Source organism: Platalea leucorodia, assembly GCF_965183815.1.
Source record: "Platalea leucorodia genome assembly, chromosome: 2".
Classification (NCBI taxonomy): domain Eukaryota; kingdom Metazoa; phylum Chordata; class Aves; order Pelecaniformes; family Threskiornithidae; genus Platalea; species Platalea leucorodia.
In genome coordinates, this window is record NC_138824.1 from 99,172,676 (window position 1) to 99,193,928 (window position 21,253).

Here is a 21,253-nt window from a genome sequence, read left to right on the forward strand (position 1 = left end):
CGTCTGGTATATGTCCGCACACACTCCAGTCTCTTACAAGAGCAGAGTCTGTCTCTGCTGCTCCCCTGAGGTTGTGGAAGATTTGGGTTCTCAGCCCCAGAACAGGTACACTGTCAGCAACAGCCCATGCATTCAAACCCCTGCAGAAATCACTCCATGCTGACTACATAGCTACAAAAATAGATATGAGCCTCACGGTGTCGGGAGAGATGAAAAATAAGGCCTGTATTTCTTGGAGTGTTTTCTGAAGTGACAATTCATGTTTACCCAGTAATCTCAAGAGGGAATACTACCACAGTCTGCCCTTAAAGAGGAGTTCTATCCTGAAATGAAACACTGTGGTGGTTTTGGTTTTGATTTTAAAAAGAAGGCAAGTCTTACTCTGCTGTCAGTCTGTATTCAAAATCACATCTGCTGAAGTCAGGACCAAAAGTATGTTTTAATTCTTTTGTTTCCCCCAAGTTATGATGTTAGAACTCATTCTGTCAGAAAGGATGGAATTCCTTCTTTATCTGCCATCAAAACCCAAATTTCTTAGAGGTGTTCAAATTTTCTTAAAATATGCCATTTTGATAAAACAGATAAGTGGAAAAATATGCTTAGAGTTTCCAGAAGAACTTCATAGTGTGTATGTGTGCACATACTTGTGATCATTAGAGAAAGGGAAGAATGCAAATCTTGAGAGAATAATTTCACACAGATTCTACACTTCGGTGATAACAGTAAAAAAAATTAATTTTTTCAATAAAATACCTGGAAAATGGGATGTCATTTTTTAACCTGTCCTATTGAGAAAAAACATTCATACAAGAGTACCTTTGTCTTCTAAAGAAGGAAGATCAGAACTTCAGTAGTCCTTGTCATTTCTCTTAGGAAAAGTAAACCAAACTCTTTCAATATTTTCAAATGCAGCAATTAATGGAATCTTGTCTGCCATTTCATGTTGTCTTTCTAATATGGAAATTCACACAGGTGACAGTATCGTAAGTCTGAGAACCTTAGCTTTCTTCTTTAACATGCTATACCCAAACTGCTGCAGTGAAGATATGCAGTCTCTTCAAATGTAAATGTTTCTGTGCTTACCTGTCAGTGGTCTCAGGCCATTACTAGAGGAAAAAGTACATGCTGTTAGCGCTTGCCTTTACCAGCTTCTTCAAAACAAATATTTGATCGTTAGCAGAACTCAGAGGCTCAGAAACTTACAACTTTCTCCTTATATATTATATTTAATACTTCCACTTTAAAAGGAGATGACAATCTAGTCTCCTATGTCCTTATGATAGACCTCATCATTAGTAAAAAATATTTAATAATATGCAAGAGCAAAGTATTAATATTCAAAGTCACAGCTTGTTATTAGTCTAATAAATCCAGCCTTCCATCTTCAGGGCTCAACATTGATCTTCCCCAACTGTTCATGCCTGATAAACTATAAGTTCTCTAGTGGAAGGAGATGTTTTAAGGTCACATTATAAAGCAACATGGACACAAATTACTGATGATTTTCACAGTGCTGTGCTTTCCTTTGATGATTAATACCATGCAAGAAATTGCCATACAAGACCTCTTTTTGTTGTTTAACTGGCACTCTTGCACTATTTCTTTCTTCTTCCTTTTTTTTCTTACTAGTAAAGCATGAATCTGATGGTGAATGCTTCATTGTCAGCATGGCTTAGGGCATTAACCTCACCACAGATTCAGGACACAACCTTAAACGTTTCTCTTAATATGAAACGCTCTAAGGAGTATGCATACAGTTGTGAAGCATTATCTGCTCGTTTCATGCATTCCAATGTTTTCTATTACTATGAAATGTGAGCTTTTTGTTAGCAGAAGTCTAGCTTTCCGAAGTGCAAGTAGTAGCATATTTGGTATAGAAAATACTTCTTTTAGATTTTTTGCATGAGATAGAAGCCATTACTGTGATAAGACAGAGATGGATAGACCTCACCTCCTCTCAAGTCATGAGATGATCTTACTCTTTTGAATAAAGCAGGAGGGGTAGCTCTTCTGACAGCCTGGCACCTCTGCAGCAGGATCTGCTCATGTCATAGCCAAATAGCATTGGAAGACTAAGTCTATACTGTCAAATAACACCCAGCAGGGACCATTCTCACACCATTCTCAGCCCGTGGCTTGCCCCAGTGTGGTTTCCCAGAGCTGAGATAGGGGGCAGGGGGCATCTGTTTGGGGTTGCTGCCCATTAAAGTCATGTTTTGGAGGAAATTCTCTCCTCTGCTGAGGTTTTTGGGAAAAAAAGCTTCTTGGATCAAGAGCTGACATCTGCACACCTGTGGCTCACAAGACCCTCTCTTGCAGCCTCGATAGAGGTGGAGGCAGGCTCCCACACCCATTATTAACAAGTGTTAACACCTGGCCCTTTTCCCTTTGGCTTTTCCAACTGGACTTGTCAGCTGTGGTTAAAACTAGTGAACGTCTGGGCTGTTTACATTTTGAAGACAGCTGTGGGGTAAGGGACAGGTAATCACTAGCTGTGCTTACCCACAGGGCTGGGACTTAATCACCAAAGATACTTGTATAGTTTCAGGGATCATAAGGGTGAGAGCAGCCCTACCACATCTTCTCAAAAGCAGCTAATTAAAGTTTAAAGGGCTTTGAAGGGCTGAATGATTTAATTCAGCCCAAACTCTGGCTCTGAAATCAGGAGATTGGACCCAGACTTCCTTGCTTTGGCTGAGGCATGCTTTGGGGCATTGGTCCCTGTTAAGCTGAATTCCATCAAATTCAAGGGATCTTGATTGACCAAGACTTCTGTCAAAGCAGGCTTAGATACAACAGCTACAACAAGTGTCTGAAATGGGAAAACAAAATTAGATTAAAAAAATTATGCCAAAAAACAGCAGGTTTGATTGGGAGTCCCTCACATATCAAAGAAATAAATGAAGGCAGTACTTCAGTCAGTTTGTTTCAGTGTCAGACCACTCACTCCAGCTTCTGTCTGAAATTTAGTTATTTCTAAATAAGTGTTTTCTTTCCTTCAGTATATCTGTTTTGTGGGATGGTCATTTTCATATCTTTTGTCAGGAAGTCCTAACACACTTGCAAAGTTTAGTGCAGAGCACAAAAGAGAGGAGGATTTCCTCCTCCATTATCACTTTGATTGAGTAACTTCAATTACTCCAACTAGATACACACACAGAGAAATAAATACAAGTTTCACACTTCATAGTTGACACCATCCAGAGACTACAAGAAAAAAGCCCCCAGAGGTGCAGGCTATTTAGGAGTAAAGTTTAATCCCTAAATTCAATAGAAATATACAAAAGATTAATGTCCTTCCCTCACGTTGCCACTGGCACTCAAGTGTATTTATATATATATATATTATATATATATGTTTGTTTTTTATCTTGTCTGTTCCCCCAGGAGAAGCCCAAAAGAGAAAGAGAGATGGCCAAATTGACAGAGTCGATGAGTGAGTACAAATAGGAAGTTCAACTGCTTTCTTTTTCCATCTGTCCCCCTCCCTTACATGATGCCACAAAACCAGAAAATAGTGCTTGCATTCGGGGATCTCATTCAGTCCTGTCTTCACCCCTAACTTCATCATAAATCATTCCACTCCTAAAAAAAAAAAGGAATCCCCAAAACAAGGACAGTTATTTTCTTCATGCACTGTTTAAATCACCTGTATTTGGACCTAAATCCAGCAAAGCAGCTGCTGCGTGTTTGACTTCATGAGCCTGAGTTTTAGTTAAACAGAATGTAACTACTTGTGGATTTAATGAGTGCCTAATTTACTTGATTCAGGTTAGTGCATACATTCTGTCACAAGCTTACAAAAGGTCATGCTAAATCCAGTGCAGTTCTTCAGGATTGTTGCCCGTGCCAGATTCATCCAACAGGAATTATGCCCAGAGAAATATGTGGAAAGCTTTCCATTGATTTCACAAGTTTTTAAGAGCTCTGCGTTGTCTTAAATATGTAACCAACAAGAGGCAGTTTGTACTTCTGCCATAATATGGGATCTACATAATGGATCTACGTAATCCTATAAACACTTGTAGCTGAGAGACTCAGACTGGATAATCTATTTCTGGTCAAAATTTGGAGACAATTTAGGATGAAATCCTGGCAAACCACTGTCTCTCTCCCAAAACTTACCTAGTTCCACAGCCTATGCAACTTAAATAAATTGACTTTAAAAGGGAGAAAACTTTTACTCTGCTTAATCAGAGACTATAGAAAGACAGAAACACAGACATGCATGTGTTTTACAGTTTTCTACTCTTTTACAGTAGAAAGTTGTTTCCAGTTAATTTTTTCTGTTTGTGTACAGAAGCACTGTTCTTGGGGCAGCACTTCCCTGCCTTTTTGCTCTCCCAGTTCACTTCGCTTCCTTTTGAAGTTGTTCTCTGTATCTTCTTACATATGCCATTGCAGGTCAGAGTCACCACTACTAGCTATAAAAAAATATTTCAGTATCAGAAAACAACATATCCCACAGAAAGATTTTGCAGACCTGGGAGGCAACAGAACATCCATGTAGCAAAGGCCCTATTCCTAAAGCTTCATGCACAGATACAGGATGCAGAAGTCAACCTGAGAACTCCTCTCCCCGTGGGGAGAGCATTGCTAATCAGTAGCGGGCTACAGGCAATGGCATAAGATACATGGCAACCTACTGGTGGGTAGTTAAACTCTCATCAAAGCACCTGATGGAGTTCTTGCCATGGAGGTGTGTGTTGTTATCTGAATGCTGTTCTGTCTGCTCCGTTAATCTCTGTGGATGCATAATGTAATTCTTAGAAACATCCTGCAACCCCGTCACTTCTCTGGCATTACTAGATGCTGCATAGCTGTATAGTCATGTCTTGATAGATGGGTGGGAGATGGATGGAACAATGGAGGAACCTGTTATCAAAGGTGGAAGCAGATAAGTAGTATCTGCCCTATGCATTAGGTACTTGCTGGGCCTTGCACAACCTTTCTGAAACAAGGTGAAAGAATCTCACCAAAAAGTGTTAAGGGAAAGCAAGCAGACCTTCTGAATGGTCTGCAGAGTCAGAGGAGCAGCCTCCATAAAACTTTATAACTGATCAGGAACATGAGCTAAAAAAAGCACTGTGCAGCTCCTTTAGGGTTCGTGTTTGTCTTGCAAATTACTTCTATTTGGCTTCTTTAAGATAGCATGTTTCTTAAAAGGATTTACTGCTGCTTTGTATGAGGATTTGTTCATACTTCATGCAAGCCTTTTATGAAATTTTCAGATGATTTCTTGACATTTTTAAATATTTTTAATAAATCATAAACTGCATTGCAAGCTGGAAAGAAAATTCTTAGTGAACATACCACAGCGCTCATTTTAAAGCTAGTGCAGATTAAAAGGAAATAAATGGAACAAGGAAGCAACAAGCTGGCATAGGGTGGGCCTCTGGTTTGGACTGCAGGGCCTTTTTCTTGGAACTGAGAAAACAAAGAAAGGCCTTCGAGGCCTTAGAGGGTTTCAAAGGCCTCAAGAAATGGCTTGATCATGGTGCCATTATAACAAAATTATTATTTGCCTTTCAGTTTCACCCAAGAGCTGTGCTTCTTGGCTTTTTCCTCTGTTCACATCTTTGCACACTTCCAGAAAAAAATCAATCACCTTCCCTCCACTGCTCTATCTTTTTCTCTCCATCAAAGTGCTCTGATGAAGTTACCAAGCACTGCTCTCTGCCCCTTCTTCTCCATAAAGATTCTCTGGATGTTTCTGCAGTAAGCAAATGCCTGGACCTGAGACTCACGTCACATTGCACGCTAAGAGGAAGACTGAGAGAACTCTGATGCAGTAGTTGTTCCAAGTCTGTTATCTTCACCAGCAGGGATGTCTGTATTTTTGTCACATTTTGTATTTCCATTCTCAGAGGATCTGTTGCATTGTAGGGAAGACTGGTAAGGAAAAAAGTGTTTTAATACTTTCTGTCCTGTTTCTGTAGGACCTTTATGATGGTGGAAAGATATGAGGTATCATGACAGACCCCTGTACTTGTATGTGTTGAGAGAGCTGCCTGCCTTGAAAGATAAAAAAAAAATGTAAGAAGGAAAATCATTTTAATACAACAGTTAAAGTGCAAACTAGGAAGAAATGTTGTGCTAAATTTTTTGGGATAGTCCCTTAGAGCTGATATAGAAGCAGAAATGCATACTATATAAGACCATTCTTTGCCCCATGTTATTATTTTACAACACTTGCACAGAATTAATAGCCACCATAATTACATTGAGCCCCAGGGAGCTGTCCAAGAATTCCTTTATAATGCCTTAAAATCCATATGCATTTTGAAATTTCTTTATAGCCTGAGTTGGGCAATTTACCTCATATAATCTCAGAATACTTAAAAGCTGAGCATATAAAAGAAACCAGGAGCCAAATTATTTTCCCTATGGTTTTTGTTTTCTTCTGCCCCTATTTTTCTCATGCTTCCTGTGCACTGGTGGTCATTTTTAACCCAAGTGATGCCATCATCTTGCCTGCAAATAGCTAAAGCACAGCAAGCAAGGTAGGAGAGCAAATATTAAGCAGTACAGGAGGGTATCAGATGTTCAGCCTGATGTATTTGGCCAATATGAAAAATTAGATATTCAGAGAAACATCCTGTACAGAGCTATTCAGTCTTCAGGAATGATAACCATTTTGAATAGTTTGGGGAATGAGAATTATTCCAAGACATTTAGTGAGTAGCCAAATATGGGGATGCCTTGATAGTACCTTAGAAAAGTCCTTTTAGGGTCCAGTGTTATGATATTGAAAGGAATTTCCTCTCTAGTTCCATCAGTTTCTCCTCCCGCTATCCAGCTAGTTAGGGTGTGCAGCATGTTCCCTAGTTGCCTTGGGTGATAGCAAGCTGTTTACATTACAACCCCTAATTGGCATCTGTGGGATGTCTATGTTACGTGAGGGGCTAGCTGGTTGCTTCTTTCACAACATGATGGCTTGCCGGCTTGGATAGCACCTGCAAAGCTCTCCTTAGGGTCCTGATATTTCTAAAAGACCTGCCAGAGATGTGCTCTTTGCCAAAGACCAAGTGAGAATATAAGTGTGTTCCTTCTCTTTCATCCAGACTGATCTCTCAGGTCTCCAGGTCACTGGTGTACAGATGAGTTTGTACAAACTCTTCTCCCTAAGGTAATGAGGAAGTCCAAGGTCTCAGCTTCGAATTATGCAGAAGCATGGATCTAGTGTGCCATATGATGGCTGCAGCATAATCAATGTGTGACATGAGCATTGTGAACTTGCTACAGGCTAGAATCAAAAATGGGCATGGTTGGCTGCCTTAAAGCATTTAAACAGAGAAGTGACATCCAATTAAGATGTTCTCCGGCAGTAGGGGCACAACAGAAAACAGTTATGTTTGTTTTGCTACCCAGTTAAGCCACATGATACACCTGCATGAGGACAGCCAGAGGCAGAAGAGTTGGTTTAAAATAAGGATGTTCCTTCATTTGTTACAAAAATGTGTACTCCAAATGCCTGTAAATGTACTCCCAAAAACAGTGAAATATTGAATACTGAGACCTTAGATGACTCCAGATAAAACCTTCTGAATTATGGATGCCATGAATTTTACTCAGGGGGGTAAAAAAAAAAATCAAGCTAACCTGAAAGAATTTCAGGAGCAGACAAACCCGAGGAGAGGTCTGGTTTGTGATGGAGTGCTTTTCCCAAAAGCTTTCTTTTTCTTGTCTCCATTGTTTGAATCTGAAATGTCCCTATTGCTCTCTCATACTTGTAGAGAGGGTTTATAAAGAGAAAAATGTTTCTGCTTTCAGTCGCAACATTTTCAGATTTACATGTGCCAGAGTAGTCTGGAATATTTTGGACAGTTCTAATTATTTTGAATTATTGTTACAGTAAATACATATCCAATATACTCTCTCTTGCTATAGGACATTGTGACCTTTCTACTTCATCTTTTTTTTTCCCAGTACTACACCTTTTATCTTTGTCTTTTGTTCAGAAACCTAACCTTTTTACTATCACATCAGGAGTTGGTGGTGCATGCATAAAGGCTATCTTGTGTGAACACACCACCAGGTTTGCATATACAGAATCAGGACTTTGAAGAACTGATCCTAAACCCTGAGTTTCCATCTCATCAGTCTAGAATACTGATTATTCAGTCTCAGAAAGCATTTCTAAGTACAAATATCCAGTTCAACATTTTCCACTGATATCAAGTACCATCAATTTGTTAGAAAAAGCAGATTCTTACAAAGCAAAATTCAAGTGAAAAACTCCAAAACATTCAGAAAACTCATTCAAGACAGACATTTGCCCATGCTTGAGGAAGTTAGAGTCATTTCTTTTCAAGATACCCGGTTATCTTTTTATGGTTAGACTGTTTTATGAAGGCATGCCAAGAGTAGATTAGGAAGGCTGGATTTCCCACAATATGTATTTTCATCAGCTCTTACTTTTCCGTAAGAAAAGAGTTCTGTTGTGATAGTTATTTTTGGAGTAGTAGTTTTGTAGCAAATATTAAGCCATAGAGAGAAATGTTTTATTAAGCGGAACATCTAATTACTGTTGATTCGATACTGTATATATAGGTTGATAACATTTATTTCAAAATGAACTCCTTAAATCTTTGGTCAGATTTAAACTACTAGTAACCAGAATGTGTCTTATTTTTTTAATATTATTATTATTAATTAATTAATGTTGTTGTTGTTATTATTTCAGCAGAAATTAGCTGATACATATAATGAACAGAAAGAACAATGCTATTATCATTAAATGAAATTACAGTCGAATCTTCATGGTAAAGGTCAGGTTTTGAGAGGAGAATGAAATTCTAAAACAGGAGTTCATTATGCAAGAAAGCAAGAAGTTCTGTTCTTTCAGTGATGCACTAGCAGGGGCTTAGAAGAACTGTGAACTTATATATGCAATAAGAAACAAAAGAAACTTGTCTTAATCAGGAAGCTGATTGACAGCATTTCCAGTCCTCAGTATCCAACAATGTGAAGAGTATTTGCTTTGCATTCTCTGAGCTTTTAAGTGTCTTGTCTTTAATTTCTCTCTGCAAGTGTGAGGGACAGAAATGGTTTTTCCAAATGAAAACCAAGACTCTCATATAGTCATGTAATTCTAGAAACTTAGATTTTTCAAAAACATATTAAATTTTGATAGCACTGCTAATATTACTTTGCTAAGCTAAAATCTCTGTGAAAATTAAACTCAAAATATCGAGGATGAGATAACCAAGAGCTGAATTATGAATGAAGTAAAAATTTCTGGTTTTCTAGTTAGGAACAGTGATTACATACAGGCTACATGGTACCGCTTCTTATTGAAACACAGTATTTCCTGTTACTTACACATTTAACAACATTTATTCTATTGAGGTTGTCATTTTCCATGGTAGGTGTGTATTCCAATACTTCCCTTACTTTTATTAGCTCAGGATCACCCATTTCTAAAACAGAGGCTACAGTCAGTCTGAAACTATTTAAGAATTCTCAGTGCCTTTCCTTTGCATTGCTTTGGTCCACGGCACAGCGAAGCTGGGTTTCAGTCACATGCTTCCTAGAGCATACACTCATCTTCCATACTAAATGTAAGTGGTCTAGACACAAAACTGTTAGATAAAACACCTTCACATCTTCCCACAGCACTGCTTTCTACAGAACCCGATCCACAGTCATATTGCAATAACATCTTCTGATCAGCGGTAGGGCAAAATTGTGAATCTATATGAGATTTGGTATGAGATACATATAGGTATAAGACAGTCTTTAGAGGGGAAATACATGCCCAGTGTTTTGCATGGGCAGAATTAGTTTAAGCATGAGCAGAAATTTAATATTGAAAGCAGAAGTCTCTTTGGAATTTAAGTACCAGTTTTTGAGGACTTCTGTATGGGACTGAGTTGCCAAAAACGTCAGTTAGGTGGCTAAAGCTTTTTTTGAGACAACATTTTCCCCATCATACCCTGAATAATATGGGTATGTTCACATCTGGGCCAGTTGGCATTGCACCCTTAACTATCTATTTCCAGCTAGTTGGGGCTTGGCTTCACAATTTTAATGCTCTTCTAATGCAGAGTTTTTTCTATATTTATTTAACACGCATTTAAATCTTCCAAAGGTGCTAACCAACAACGGACTTCAGTGAGCAGTGTGCAGTGCTGAAAGAAAAGCCCACACTGTATATGTAAAGAGCAGGAAGTTCATATTCACTCAGGATAAAGCAGTCATTAAAAATGTCTAATCAATTGTCTTCACTGAGAGCAGATGAGTTGAATTAAATGGTGAAAAACAAAATCAATGTTTCTGAAAGCTGTAGAAAACTGTCTGACCTGGATCAGATTTATTGAGCTATCAAGCAGATAAGAGACCATAATGGACTTTAGTTCTAGGAAATAAGCATAGCATGATGAATAGCAAAGAATGCTGGTCAACAGTTAAGGGAAAAAAAAATACAGAAAAAAAAACATATCTGAGATGTACAAGAGCAGCTGTTAAACAGGTAGTACCATAAATGTATTCGATTTTGAAACCCTTAGACTTTGAAAATGTGTTGCAACGGTGTCCAGAATCAGTGAATGGAAAATACCATAGAATATGGTAGGATAAACTATTTGATATGAAGAGAAATACCCCACTTCATTGGAAAAAGGGCCTAGTTGCATTATTCAATATAAACAATGAGAGGGGGGTCTTATCATGGTATTTTTGACAGATATCTTTTAAAAGCATTATAATCTGGTATTAAATTAATCCCTAAAGCTAGACTGTATTCTCCCTGTATTTTTCACCTGCCTCCATTGCTCTTCAGACATTTGACAGGGGATAACAGGTACCATATTAACCATATTACAGGCAAAATAATGCCTACAAGTCAAACTCTCTCTTGTGCACAGAACACACTAATTCAAAGTGTATTATTTCTGAACCACTGCCTGCACTCATAGCTCAGGCTCTTCTAACTTTATTTACTACTATTCCTTTTACCATAAAATAACTTGAACTACGTGGAGGAGAAAACCAAAAAGACTCCAGTGAGAGTCATTGCCAACAGTAAGAGAGCTGTTAAAATATAAATGAAGAAGAAGGAAGAGACTTGTAACATCTGTCCTCCTTTGAGTCAGTGCAGCACTGTTTCCAGACGCAAGGATAGCAGTGATTGTGCAATGGGGCTGTTCTGCACCCCAATATCAGTCTATCCCAGACTTCAGCGTTGGTCCCTTTGCTGTCTCAGCCCAGGCATGTTGCACAGGCATATCTCTCTGCAGGAAAGGCAGGACACATTTGTGTGCACCTGCTGATCCTCACTGTTAGCACTGCACACTGCATTAAATTCTGCTATGTAATAAGAGATTGTCCCTTCTTTCTATTATCATCCCTCCTGTAAATAATTCCTCTATCTCACCTCTTCAAATATTTGCCAGCTTGCAGAACCCCTCTCTAATCACCTCGTAATTGAACTGCAGAGTTAGATTTTATAGTTGACTTCAGCATTCAGGGCCTCTAGTCCTGGTTGTTTTTTGCTGTACTCCCTCCACTTTGTCATCATCATACTTCATAAGCACATTTCTTAGTCCATGTACGTATAAGCAAAATAATGGAAAACAGAAAGGCTTGCACAAAAGAAAAAGAATACTGGTAGCAGCAAAAGCAGGCATGCAGCTTTTACTCATCTAATCGGCAATTAAAAAGGAATGCTCTAAGAAATGTGGTGTTTCTTTCACTCTCAACACAGAAGTAGCAGCAGCAAAGTTACTTTGAGAAGCCTAGCTCTTGCATTGTCATATCGCCTTTCATCTGGAAGTCTTCCACTGGATATTGGAGTTGGAGCCCAAACTTGACTTTCTGTTCTTAGTTTGGCTTAATGACTTACATCTTCACAAAAAAAAAAAAAAAAAAAAAAAAAAAAGGAAAAAAAAAAAAAAAAGCAAGCAGCTATAGCTGACCATTGTTGAGCTAAGTTAATTCATCAAAATCAATATTCATCCAAAATAAAATCCTGTGTTTCCTCAGGACAGAGACAGGTAATTTCAGCCCAACTGAAGGAATAGTACCTTAGATAAAAGCATTTTTCTTTACTCTTCCTGAGAGCACCAACTTGTGAAGAGGGGAGATGGCAAAAGACAGGTATCAGAAAACCTTAATGCCAACACATAGAGGAAATACTTTTCATAGAGCATGCAGCCTATGAAACACTTTGTTTGCCACAAAGTACTGTAGAGTAGAAGAGTTTAAAAGAACCCTGGTAGAGATGGGCTGGTGGGCTACAAACATGCAGTTTAGTAACTCAGACATTAAAATACAAAGAGTTAGAAGGAGATGATCCACTAGGAGGAATGTTAGAAGGAAGTGATCCACTAACCAGTAAAGACTAGGCAAAAAGTTCTTCTATGGATGTTTCCACAGAAGAACATCACATCAGTCTGCTTGAGAGATTGGTTTGTATCTCCCTCTTCATCACCTATTAACACCACCTATTACCATCACCACCACCAGCCACACATTAGGAGTATCACTCTGCAGTTTTAAGATAACTTTCCCTGTCTTCCTGTAGTTTTAAGGCTGGGGACCCTTTTAATCCAGTGTCAGTATGGGCCACCTGTGTCCACCTGAGCAGTAGTAAGAGCTCTAAGCATGGCTACAAAACTATTCCAATTTTGTCCCGAGACCTTAGAGATCCTATCAAATTCCCAAATGCAAGGTAGCAGCTTACAAAGAGACAGAAAACCCATGACATTTCTGAAGCTGAGAAGAGGCACTGGACACAGTTACAAGGGCTTTCACTGAGTCCTGTCCTTCTCCAGCTGGGTTCTTCTTCACCCATCTAGCATGGGAACTGAGAGTGGTGTGGCCGAAGAGACTGGACACAAAACCCAGAATATATTTGACTTGTACAAACACATACTTTCAGCCTCATCTCCACCAAGTCAGTCAAATTTTAGTGGTATGTAAGTGGTTGGGCTCAGTCCTTGGGTGAAATGTAATTGGTTGTTTTATCTAGGAGGTCAGACCTGATGCTCCTGTCTGACTCCAAATCTGTATCCATATGTCTTTACGCAGCTCACACTTTATGCATGGAACCATATCAGGCTCTGTTCTACTACACCTGATTGTGAATGATTGATACAGAGATGATTATGCTTCCAAATCACGACACTTTTAAATAATTACCATTTTTGTTCATTCACGAGAACTAAATTCACAGAATGATTGTCATCGTCTGACATATTTATCATTGTCAAGCTGAGCCTGCTATCTCTACATCGCAGGTTTCCTCTGTTGCTCCTAGGAACTTACACAATGGAGTCACGTCACGTGTCATGAAGCGTTTGCTAACCTAGCTGCAGATCAAAAGGACAACATATAGCATGATTACTTGTCCTTAAAAGTAGCACATTTTTGTTGAGTTTAGAAAACCTATACTTTCACTTGACAGATTTGGGAAGCAGTTTAAATATCTGTTCTGCTCTGTTTTCTAGTATTGTTTGAATAGTTATTTTAATGATAGGCACTGAATAATTTCCTCTGAAACCTACTGAAACATAGGATGGTGTATTGGCGCACATTTTCTTATCTTTTTTTTTTTTTTAATAAGGCAGTAAAGAACTATCTACAGACCTCCTGCTAAGTCAGTTTGTTTCCTATGGCATATTGCTCTTGCATGTGGTTGAGTGTCTTTTTGGTGATAACATTATTATTTAGGGGAGTATTTCTATTTAAGGCACAAGTAACTCATGCTGTTGTACTAATTTGTGGGTGAATGCTGCATATTTTTAGTATCCATTCAATCATATGTGCTGGGCTGTAATGTTTAAAAATGAATTCATGAAAAGCATGATACAAAATCCATTAAAGTGAACAGAAAAACTCCTACTGTTTTTCTGCCTCCCTAATTTTATAAGGTGCCCATGATGTTAACATGAAAAGGAAGGAGAGAGACTCATGAACTCATTTAAATTATTTCTTTATGTCAGTAACTTTGGACAGGTAGACCCCTGCACTAAGGTATGACCCCACTGACTGCTAGTCAGGTAGAACAGTCCACACAGTGGAAAGACTGCCAGTGTCAAGGTCTTAAATATTGTTGTGTTGCCATGTCTTGAGCATGTAATAGGTTTTTAAAATCTGGTGTTGTCTCAGTTCATTCTGTGCCCCTGCTGCAAGAGATTCTACTCTGGGTTTCACCATGCCGTTGACTGACATTTACAGAACTCCCAAAGGCTGCTGGGAAAAAAAAATGCTTTGCAGGTGTAAGGGCAACATTTAAAATGACCACATTTCAAAGCAGCTTGAAATTATCTCATTTTAAAGTATATTTCTTCAAATCAGTACAGTTTACCCTTTCTTCTCTTTTGGGGTAGATCTGAAACAACCACGCAGAAACCTGTTGGCAAATAGGTGGACTGGTAGCAAAGCTTGAGTCAGGCTGTTGGCACAACTCTGTTGTTCGCTATTCAGAAACATCTGTAGAGGTTTGTGCAAATGCCCGTGAAGAACAGTCAGGGGTCCATAAATGAGAGTCCCTCCCTCTGAAGCACGGCGCCACAAGGCGAAGGAGGCGGTGGTCTCTATGGCCGCTTTCACAGCTTGAATGGATAAGTCCAAATAGTAAACCTCCTGGCCATGAGCAGCCTGATTTGAAGCCCTAGAGACACTATGTTGGTGGGAGGGATTAACAGTGGGATTTAGGCTTCATTCTGTGGAATTGATTTAATGAGAGTTGCTGCGTCAAACCATTTACACATGGGCCATTTCCAGTAGGTGTCAGTTCCATCCCCAAACACCCCAGTGTTTGGGAGCAGCTGGTTGACTCCGTCTACCTCGCTACAAGAGTCCAGTTCTCCATTAAACATTTCAGTCCTGCATGTTCCTATTTTGGACACCCAAACTGTAATCAAACCCTTCTCTCTCCCGCCTCCACTTCCAAACCCTTGACAAAAGATCTTGCAGATCTACATCTTCCCACTCAACAGCAGAAGGCCTGGAAATCCTTCTTAAATGCTGTTGAAATTGGTCAGTAGATTAAATTTTTTGTAGTTGTCACATTGAATGAGCAATAAACAGACTCCATAATAGTATATGTCTAAGAAAACAAGGGTAAAAATCCAAGGCCTATCACTAAACTCGATAAAGGCCTTTCCAGTAACCCTTGCAAGTGCTGTTGGTTTAAATGCAGTTATCCTTTTTCCATGGCATTAAACAAACAGTCATAGCAAAAGAATTTAATAATTTAAGAATAAGAGGAGGCCAAAAAGCAATGAAATTATACAAAATTTATAATGTACAAAGAAAATGAGTGCTGCGAATGTGTATTTTTAACTTCAGCAGTGCTGTTAGATGATGGTTTTGAATTTTAAGAAACTCTTTTCAAACCTCCTTTGGAACAGAAGAGAGGTATACCACTGTGGCATAAACCAATTTTTTTTAAAAAAAAGAAAATACACTGAGAAGGGGGCTGGGGGGAATCTCATCTTTATCAAGAGATTATAATTTCAAATTAAGTCTGTATTGTGTGTTACTACAGAAACTCCCATTTTGTGGCATGTTTGCGGGGAAAAAGTCAAAAGTTTCATTTTAATGAAGGCAGATCACACATTAGCTTCCTCAGTAAAGCAAAATAAAACAGAAGTTTCTATCAGAAATTGAACAATTACCCAAAATAAGATGAGCTAATTAAGGTCATGGGGAAGGGATATTAAATCCTGAAGTGACAATATGTCATGTTCATTTTTCAACGCTAGTCCCCACCTTACAGATTATGTATTAGATACTGCAGGAGTCTGATGGATTGAGAGGCTTGTTGCCATGGCAATATTTGCTGCTTTGCTGGTATTCCCTACAGAAAGTAAAGGATTTTTTTTTCTACTCAGTTAGACAAATTGGCTATATATAGCAAGAGCTGTTGGAGAACTGAAACAGCAGAATCTGGTGGGGGAAGGCTAGGGGAAGGACTGACATTTATAAGTCTTAAGGAATCACAATAGACCACATATTGGTGAGGAGTGAGGGGGGCTGCTGAAAGAGGGAAAGAGAGAAAGGGAGAGGGATGGAGGGAGAGAGAGAAGGAAGGGAGGGAGGGAAGAAGGAAGGAAGGAAGGAAGGAGGGAAGGAAGGAAGGAGGGAAGGAAGGAAGGAAGGAAAGAAGGAAGGAAGGAAGGAAGGAAGGAAGGAAGGAAGGAAGGAAGGAAGGAAGGAAGGAAGGAAGGAAGGAAGGAAGGAAGGAAGGGAGGGAGGGAGGGAGGGAGGAATGGAGAGAAGAAAGAAGGAAGGGAGGGAGGGAGGGAAGGAATGAAGAAGGAATGCAGGCAAGAGGGAGGGGAGGAAGGAAGAACAGCAAGAGGAAGGAAGAAAGAAAGGAAGGAGGAAGGAAGGGAGGGAGGGAAGGAAGGAAGGAGGGAAAGATGCTTATAACATACATTCATAGTATATCTTGTTTTTAGGGGTGGGGAGGCCAGCAAAGGAGAACAGGTAGTGTTGCCTAACAGAAAGCTACAGCTGTTGTTGATTTACTACGCTTGAGGTGGTTTATAGCTTCAGGGAGAGCTAAGAGGTAAAAACCTCTAAAATAAAAAAAAAAAAAAACAAACAATGGAATTGCTTACCACTGAAATTGTCAGTGTAAATCACAATTTGAGCTCCAAATATAAGCCGCCTCTTCTGTTCTTTTTCTTTTTTTTTAAATCTTTGCTCACAGCATTTTTAAAGCAAGGTGTTGATACCATTTCCATCCTCCTCTTGGCACAGTGAAAGCAAATGTGCTTCAGTCAGATGTTAGGGACTACTGTCTTTTATGTATAGTTCAGTCTGTTGCTCGGAGATGTGGGTAGAGTGTGACAATGTGCTTTCATTTTAATATTAGCCCATCTCAGCCAAGCATCTATACATTACTGCAGAGGAAAAAAAAAAAGACTGTTTTGCTTCTTCCTCTTTTCCACTCTATCCCTTTTATATGCAGAAACGCACCAAGCAATCTATAGTATTTTCCCTGAGGCTTAGAAAGACACTATTCCAATAAGACTGACCAGGCAGCTCTAACTGTTCTCAGTTTTAATTCACTTGTCATACCCTTATCCACTGTTTCTTCCTCCTTTTCATGCCAATCATCCATTACATTTTTTTAATTTTTAGAGTATCAGACACATACACTGACCTGTACGAAAGACAATCTGTGGCAAATCATTAACACAGCTCTTGCACCAGATCGTTCATACTTACAAGAAAGAAGAGTGCAACAAGGAATATGTACTTCAGTGACCATGACTGCCTGGCAATTTCACATTTATGGGACATCCTGAGGAAAAACACTTTTAAAGGATGCAGGGCCAGTAGGCAGAGGAGAGAAGAGCAGGTCTCTAACCAGGACCTGATTTCTTGTGCTTTCTGAAAGGCAGAAGCAGCTTCAATTTAATAATAGAAAGAAAAAGTACTAGCAAAGAGACAGGAAAAAAATGGGAACACAATTGCAACGATGAACAGCGGAGTGGGGTGTGAGAGTGTATGTGTGCAGAGGGGAGGAAGGAGAAATTTTAGCAGTAGGTTTACAGACTGTGTTTCAGTCTATGTGTATTATACAGAGTGTGTACTACAGCAGTTTTAGTGATATGATTAGATAGAAAAGACATGCAAGATCATTATAAAAACACTTAACCAAGTAGTGAAGAAGTGAGGGAAAACCGGGGGAATTAAAGATGATACTGAAATGATGAAATGCTATGGAGACAGAAATAGCAGAGCCCTCTGTTCACACCAATAACTAGAACTGGCAATGAAGACAAGAGAGGTTTTTTGGAAGGGAGGAAGAGAGTAAGAAATCCTTTCTTAGACATATTAACATTCAGCTGTCAGATAGACCTTAAGAAAATTAAACTAGAAATCAGAGAACTATTACAGTTCAATAGAAACAGAGAAAGGTTGGGAGGCGGGAAGAGAAGAGAAAGGTGAGAATCTTAATATCCTGTTTTCACCTGTATACCCTCATAAAATCCACACCTCTTTGAAAGTACAGGTACTAGAAGACAAGCCCTCACATAACTCACAGTTCAAAACCACCATGCAGAGGGGTGGGGGGCAATGAACAGGGATCAGAAGTAGAGAGACTATTGGGACAGAGGGATCAGGCTAATGGGAATGGGGCTAAGTGAGCAATGATGGCAGGGGTGGAGGTAAGCTTTCACTACTATCACCAGCAGATGTATATAAACCACACAGCTGTTGAATCAGAGATTGGCTTTGGGTTTTTTTGGTTGGTTTTGTTTTGTTTGTGCTGTTTTGTTTTGGTTTTGGTTTTTTCTGAGGGAAAGGCTGTTTCTTTACCAATAACCCCCACAAAATAAATAAAAAATACAGCATGTAATGGAAGAAGGCATAGTAGAATCATCAGGAAAGAATGAGAGTTTGTAAAAAAAGAAGAAAATTAAAGGAACTCAAAATTAGCTGGGATCCAAGGAGAAAGAGCAAGGGACCTGAAATTCAGAAAGAAAAGAGTACAGAAAATTCATTACAGATCTACAAAAGCACAGAAGGGATTGAAGAACTCTTTTACTAGAACAAACAAATGAAAGAGGCTAGTAGCAAACTGAGAAGGAGCACTTTTGGAGGAGTAGCTTGAGTGAATGTTTTATATGTGTGACAGAAGACAGACAGTTAGGGTTGTCTGAGGTGGACTGTATCCCTTTGGAAATCCTTAGCCACAGAGTGTCTCTCCATGATCAACACTTAGCATTTCAGAAGTATTAATTACCTAATCGTCAGTATGTTGCTGAGACTTACCACTGGGGACAAAACCATGTGTCCCACAAAACCGTACTGTCCCTTTCCTGACATCTGGCTATGAAGCCAATGGGACATTGTGCTTAAATAAACACCAGCTGTACACCTCTATATACCAGAAGTTTGATTTGCTTAGGCACAAACAGTGAAGATCTTAAGTTTCCACACAGGGCTGTAGGTTACCCTGCCAAGGTTTTCAATAGAAAATGTAAAAAAAAATTGACCAGAACAAAGATCTGGATGGGATACATAGCATCAGGCATTCCCAAGGTGGCAACAGAACAACAGATGTGATGTTTCAGCTTTTGTCTCCCACCAGCAGTGGGGAAGCTATTAGAGAAGCGTCTGTTATTGATTCACGCTGCTTAGAATCCATTTATACTGGCTGGTTTTGGAGCCATTATAATTTACAGTCTGTCATGTAAATTGTTCTTGGTCTGTGAAATATTGATCTGTTAGATAGACATGCCATGCATGCATGCTGAACACATGGACTCAAAATCCTTGGGGATTTTGCTTTTTAAACAACAGATTATTGCCCACATTCACTAACTACTTCTATAAATAAGTCAGTAATTTCAGGTTTTAATATCCTCCTCAACTCTTTTCCCACATAACTAGAGGTAATATTTCATGTACTAGGGATTAAAGACCTGACTTTTTTTTCCATTTAAAAAAAAGTAATTTTCATATGCACAAAGTATTTCTTAAATATCTTAAATGGATATCTATACACACATATATATGCACGGATTTGTGTGTATATAAATGTATACGTATCTTACATAACCTTTGATTAGACTGGAGGAGGTGGTGATGCACTGACTTCTTGGGTGAGAATTTGTTTTGGCTTTAAACCTTACGCTGACAGTAACATAAAAGAGAAACTATGTACAGCTGATCTGTAAATAACAGTGATGTATGAGAGTAGCAGGGAAAAAGCAGTTGTGTCTATACATATTCTGTGCCCATCAGTCTGCAGTGAAAGGCCTCAAGCAGCTGTGGTTTCAGAGCACTCTCAAGCTCGGAAGCACCGGTACTAACATGCTCAGCTCACACCACTTGCTCACACATTTCCTCCTGGGTTGTCCCGCAGGGCTTTCGACGTGGTGTCCAAGTACTTTGCAGACAATAATGGAAGTTATTTCTGTCTCCACCTTGCAGAAAGGAGCCGAGACAGGAGCTCGGACTTACCTCCCAAAGATTACTAGAGGAACCAGAGATGAGGGCTACAACTAATGATATCCCAAGCCCCAGTCAGTTTGTATCCCAGTAGGCCTTCTGCCAAAGGTGCTAAGCCTCAGCAATGTCAGGTGCAAAGGCTTGGTAACCGAGATTAAAACCAGAATCTCCAGGTCTCAGCTGAGCACCCAGGAAATGAAGAGTGTGTGGTTCTAATGACAGCCAGCCACAACTTTAATTAAATATTTCTGTAAGCTTTCAAAAAGGACAACAAAATAAGAGTTAGGGACCTAGAACTAAATGGCCATCTAATTACAAGGTCATTATTTATAGGCCTGTGAATTTTATGAGTGAAAGAGAAGTTAGATGTATGACCAGCTACCTTTTCACTGCATATCCCTGATTCACATATTAAACATCCCTCCTGCAGATGGAGATTTCCCAAAGAAAAAGCAAAACACAATTAGAGACCATATTATAAGTACTCAAGTCCTAATTTTGCTAACGTTGTGACTTTAAAAAGATCTTTTAATACAGTTATTTTTGAATACTAGCTCTTCTTTTTAAAAGGAAGAGGAAGCTACCTGTCATCATACAATGATGGGATACAGATGGGATACATGTGTATGTTCCATCAGCAGCAGATTAAAATACAGATCCCACACTAGTGCAGCAGACTCCCTCCCCCATCCCATGGCATGGAAATAACTGCTTAAGTGGCAGAAGGCAGCTCTCATACCACCTGAACTAAGCACTAGAGAACTAAAGTACACTGAAAGAGCAGTAGGCGTGTTGTTACCTGTGCACCAGTAGTCGTGCTGTGCAATCAGGATACTCAAGAGGAAAGAGGCACAGTTTGCTCTGAAATAGAGTGCCAGTGGGTTTGATGGGCAGAGATTCTGCTGAACCCATGATCTGATTCTGCTGCCAAGTCTACGCCATCCCATGAAAGACAAAGCCTATCTTTCATTAATTAAGAGCTCTCACTGACAAACAACTAATGCCAGACCCCTGAAGAATGCACTTCCTTCTTTGCCCAATGGTTTCTGGCAGAAGAAAGCACGGTAGTCATGACCAGACATCCCCACTGTGTCTATTTTTCATCAGACTGTTCAGCCTCTGTTTTAAAAGAAGTGAGGTGCTGGAGAAATGTACCCAGTGCTATAAACAACAGATGAATTTAGAGGAACGCTGCCTTTTGCATGGCATAAACCATAGGCAGAAAGTGGTAACCAGAAGTCATTTACTGAGACAATGCTAGGGAGATTAACATCAGGCCAGAACAAGGCACTCCTAGCCTCCAGTCAAACATAAATGCCTTTGTAAAAAA

The 21,253-nt window shown here is 39.4% G+C and overlaps 1 protein-coding gene across 1 annotated transcript in view; it reads left to right on the forward strand.

Moving 5' to 3' along the window:
• Window positions 1–3,411: 3,411 nt before the first annotated feature.
• The window catches only part of KCNJ6 (potassium inwardly rectifying channel subfamily J member 6), a gene marked incomplete at both ends in the record, with an annotated part of 114,443 nt that continues 96,601 nt past the window's right edge, over window positions 3,412–21,253 (forward strand). Inside the window, one exon of the mRNA XM_082337654.1 lies at window positions 3,412–3,436. Within this exon, the coding sequence (XP_082193780.1) occupies window positions 3,412–3,436 (25 nt within the window). The remainder of the gene's footprint in view (window positions 3,437–21,253) is intronic.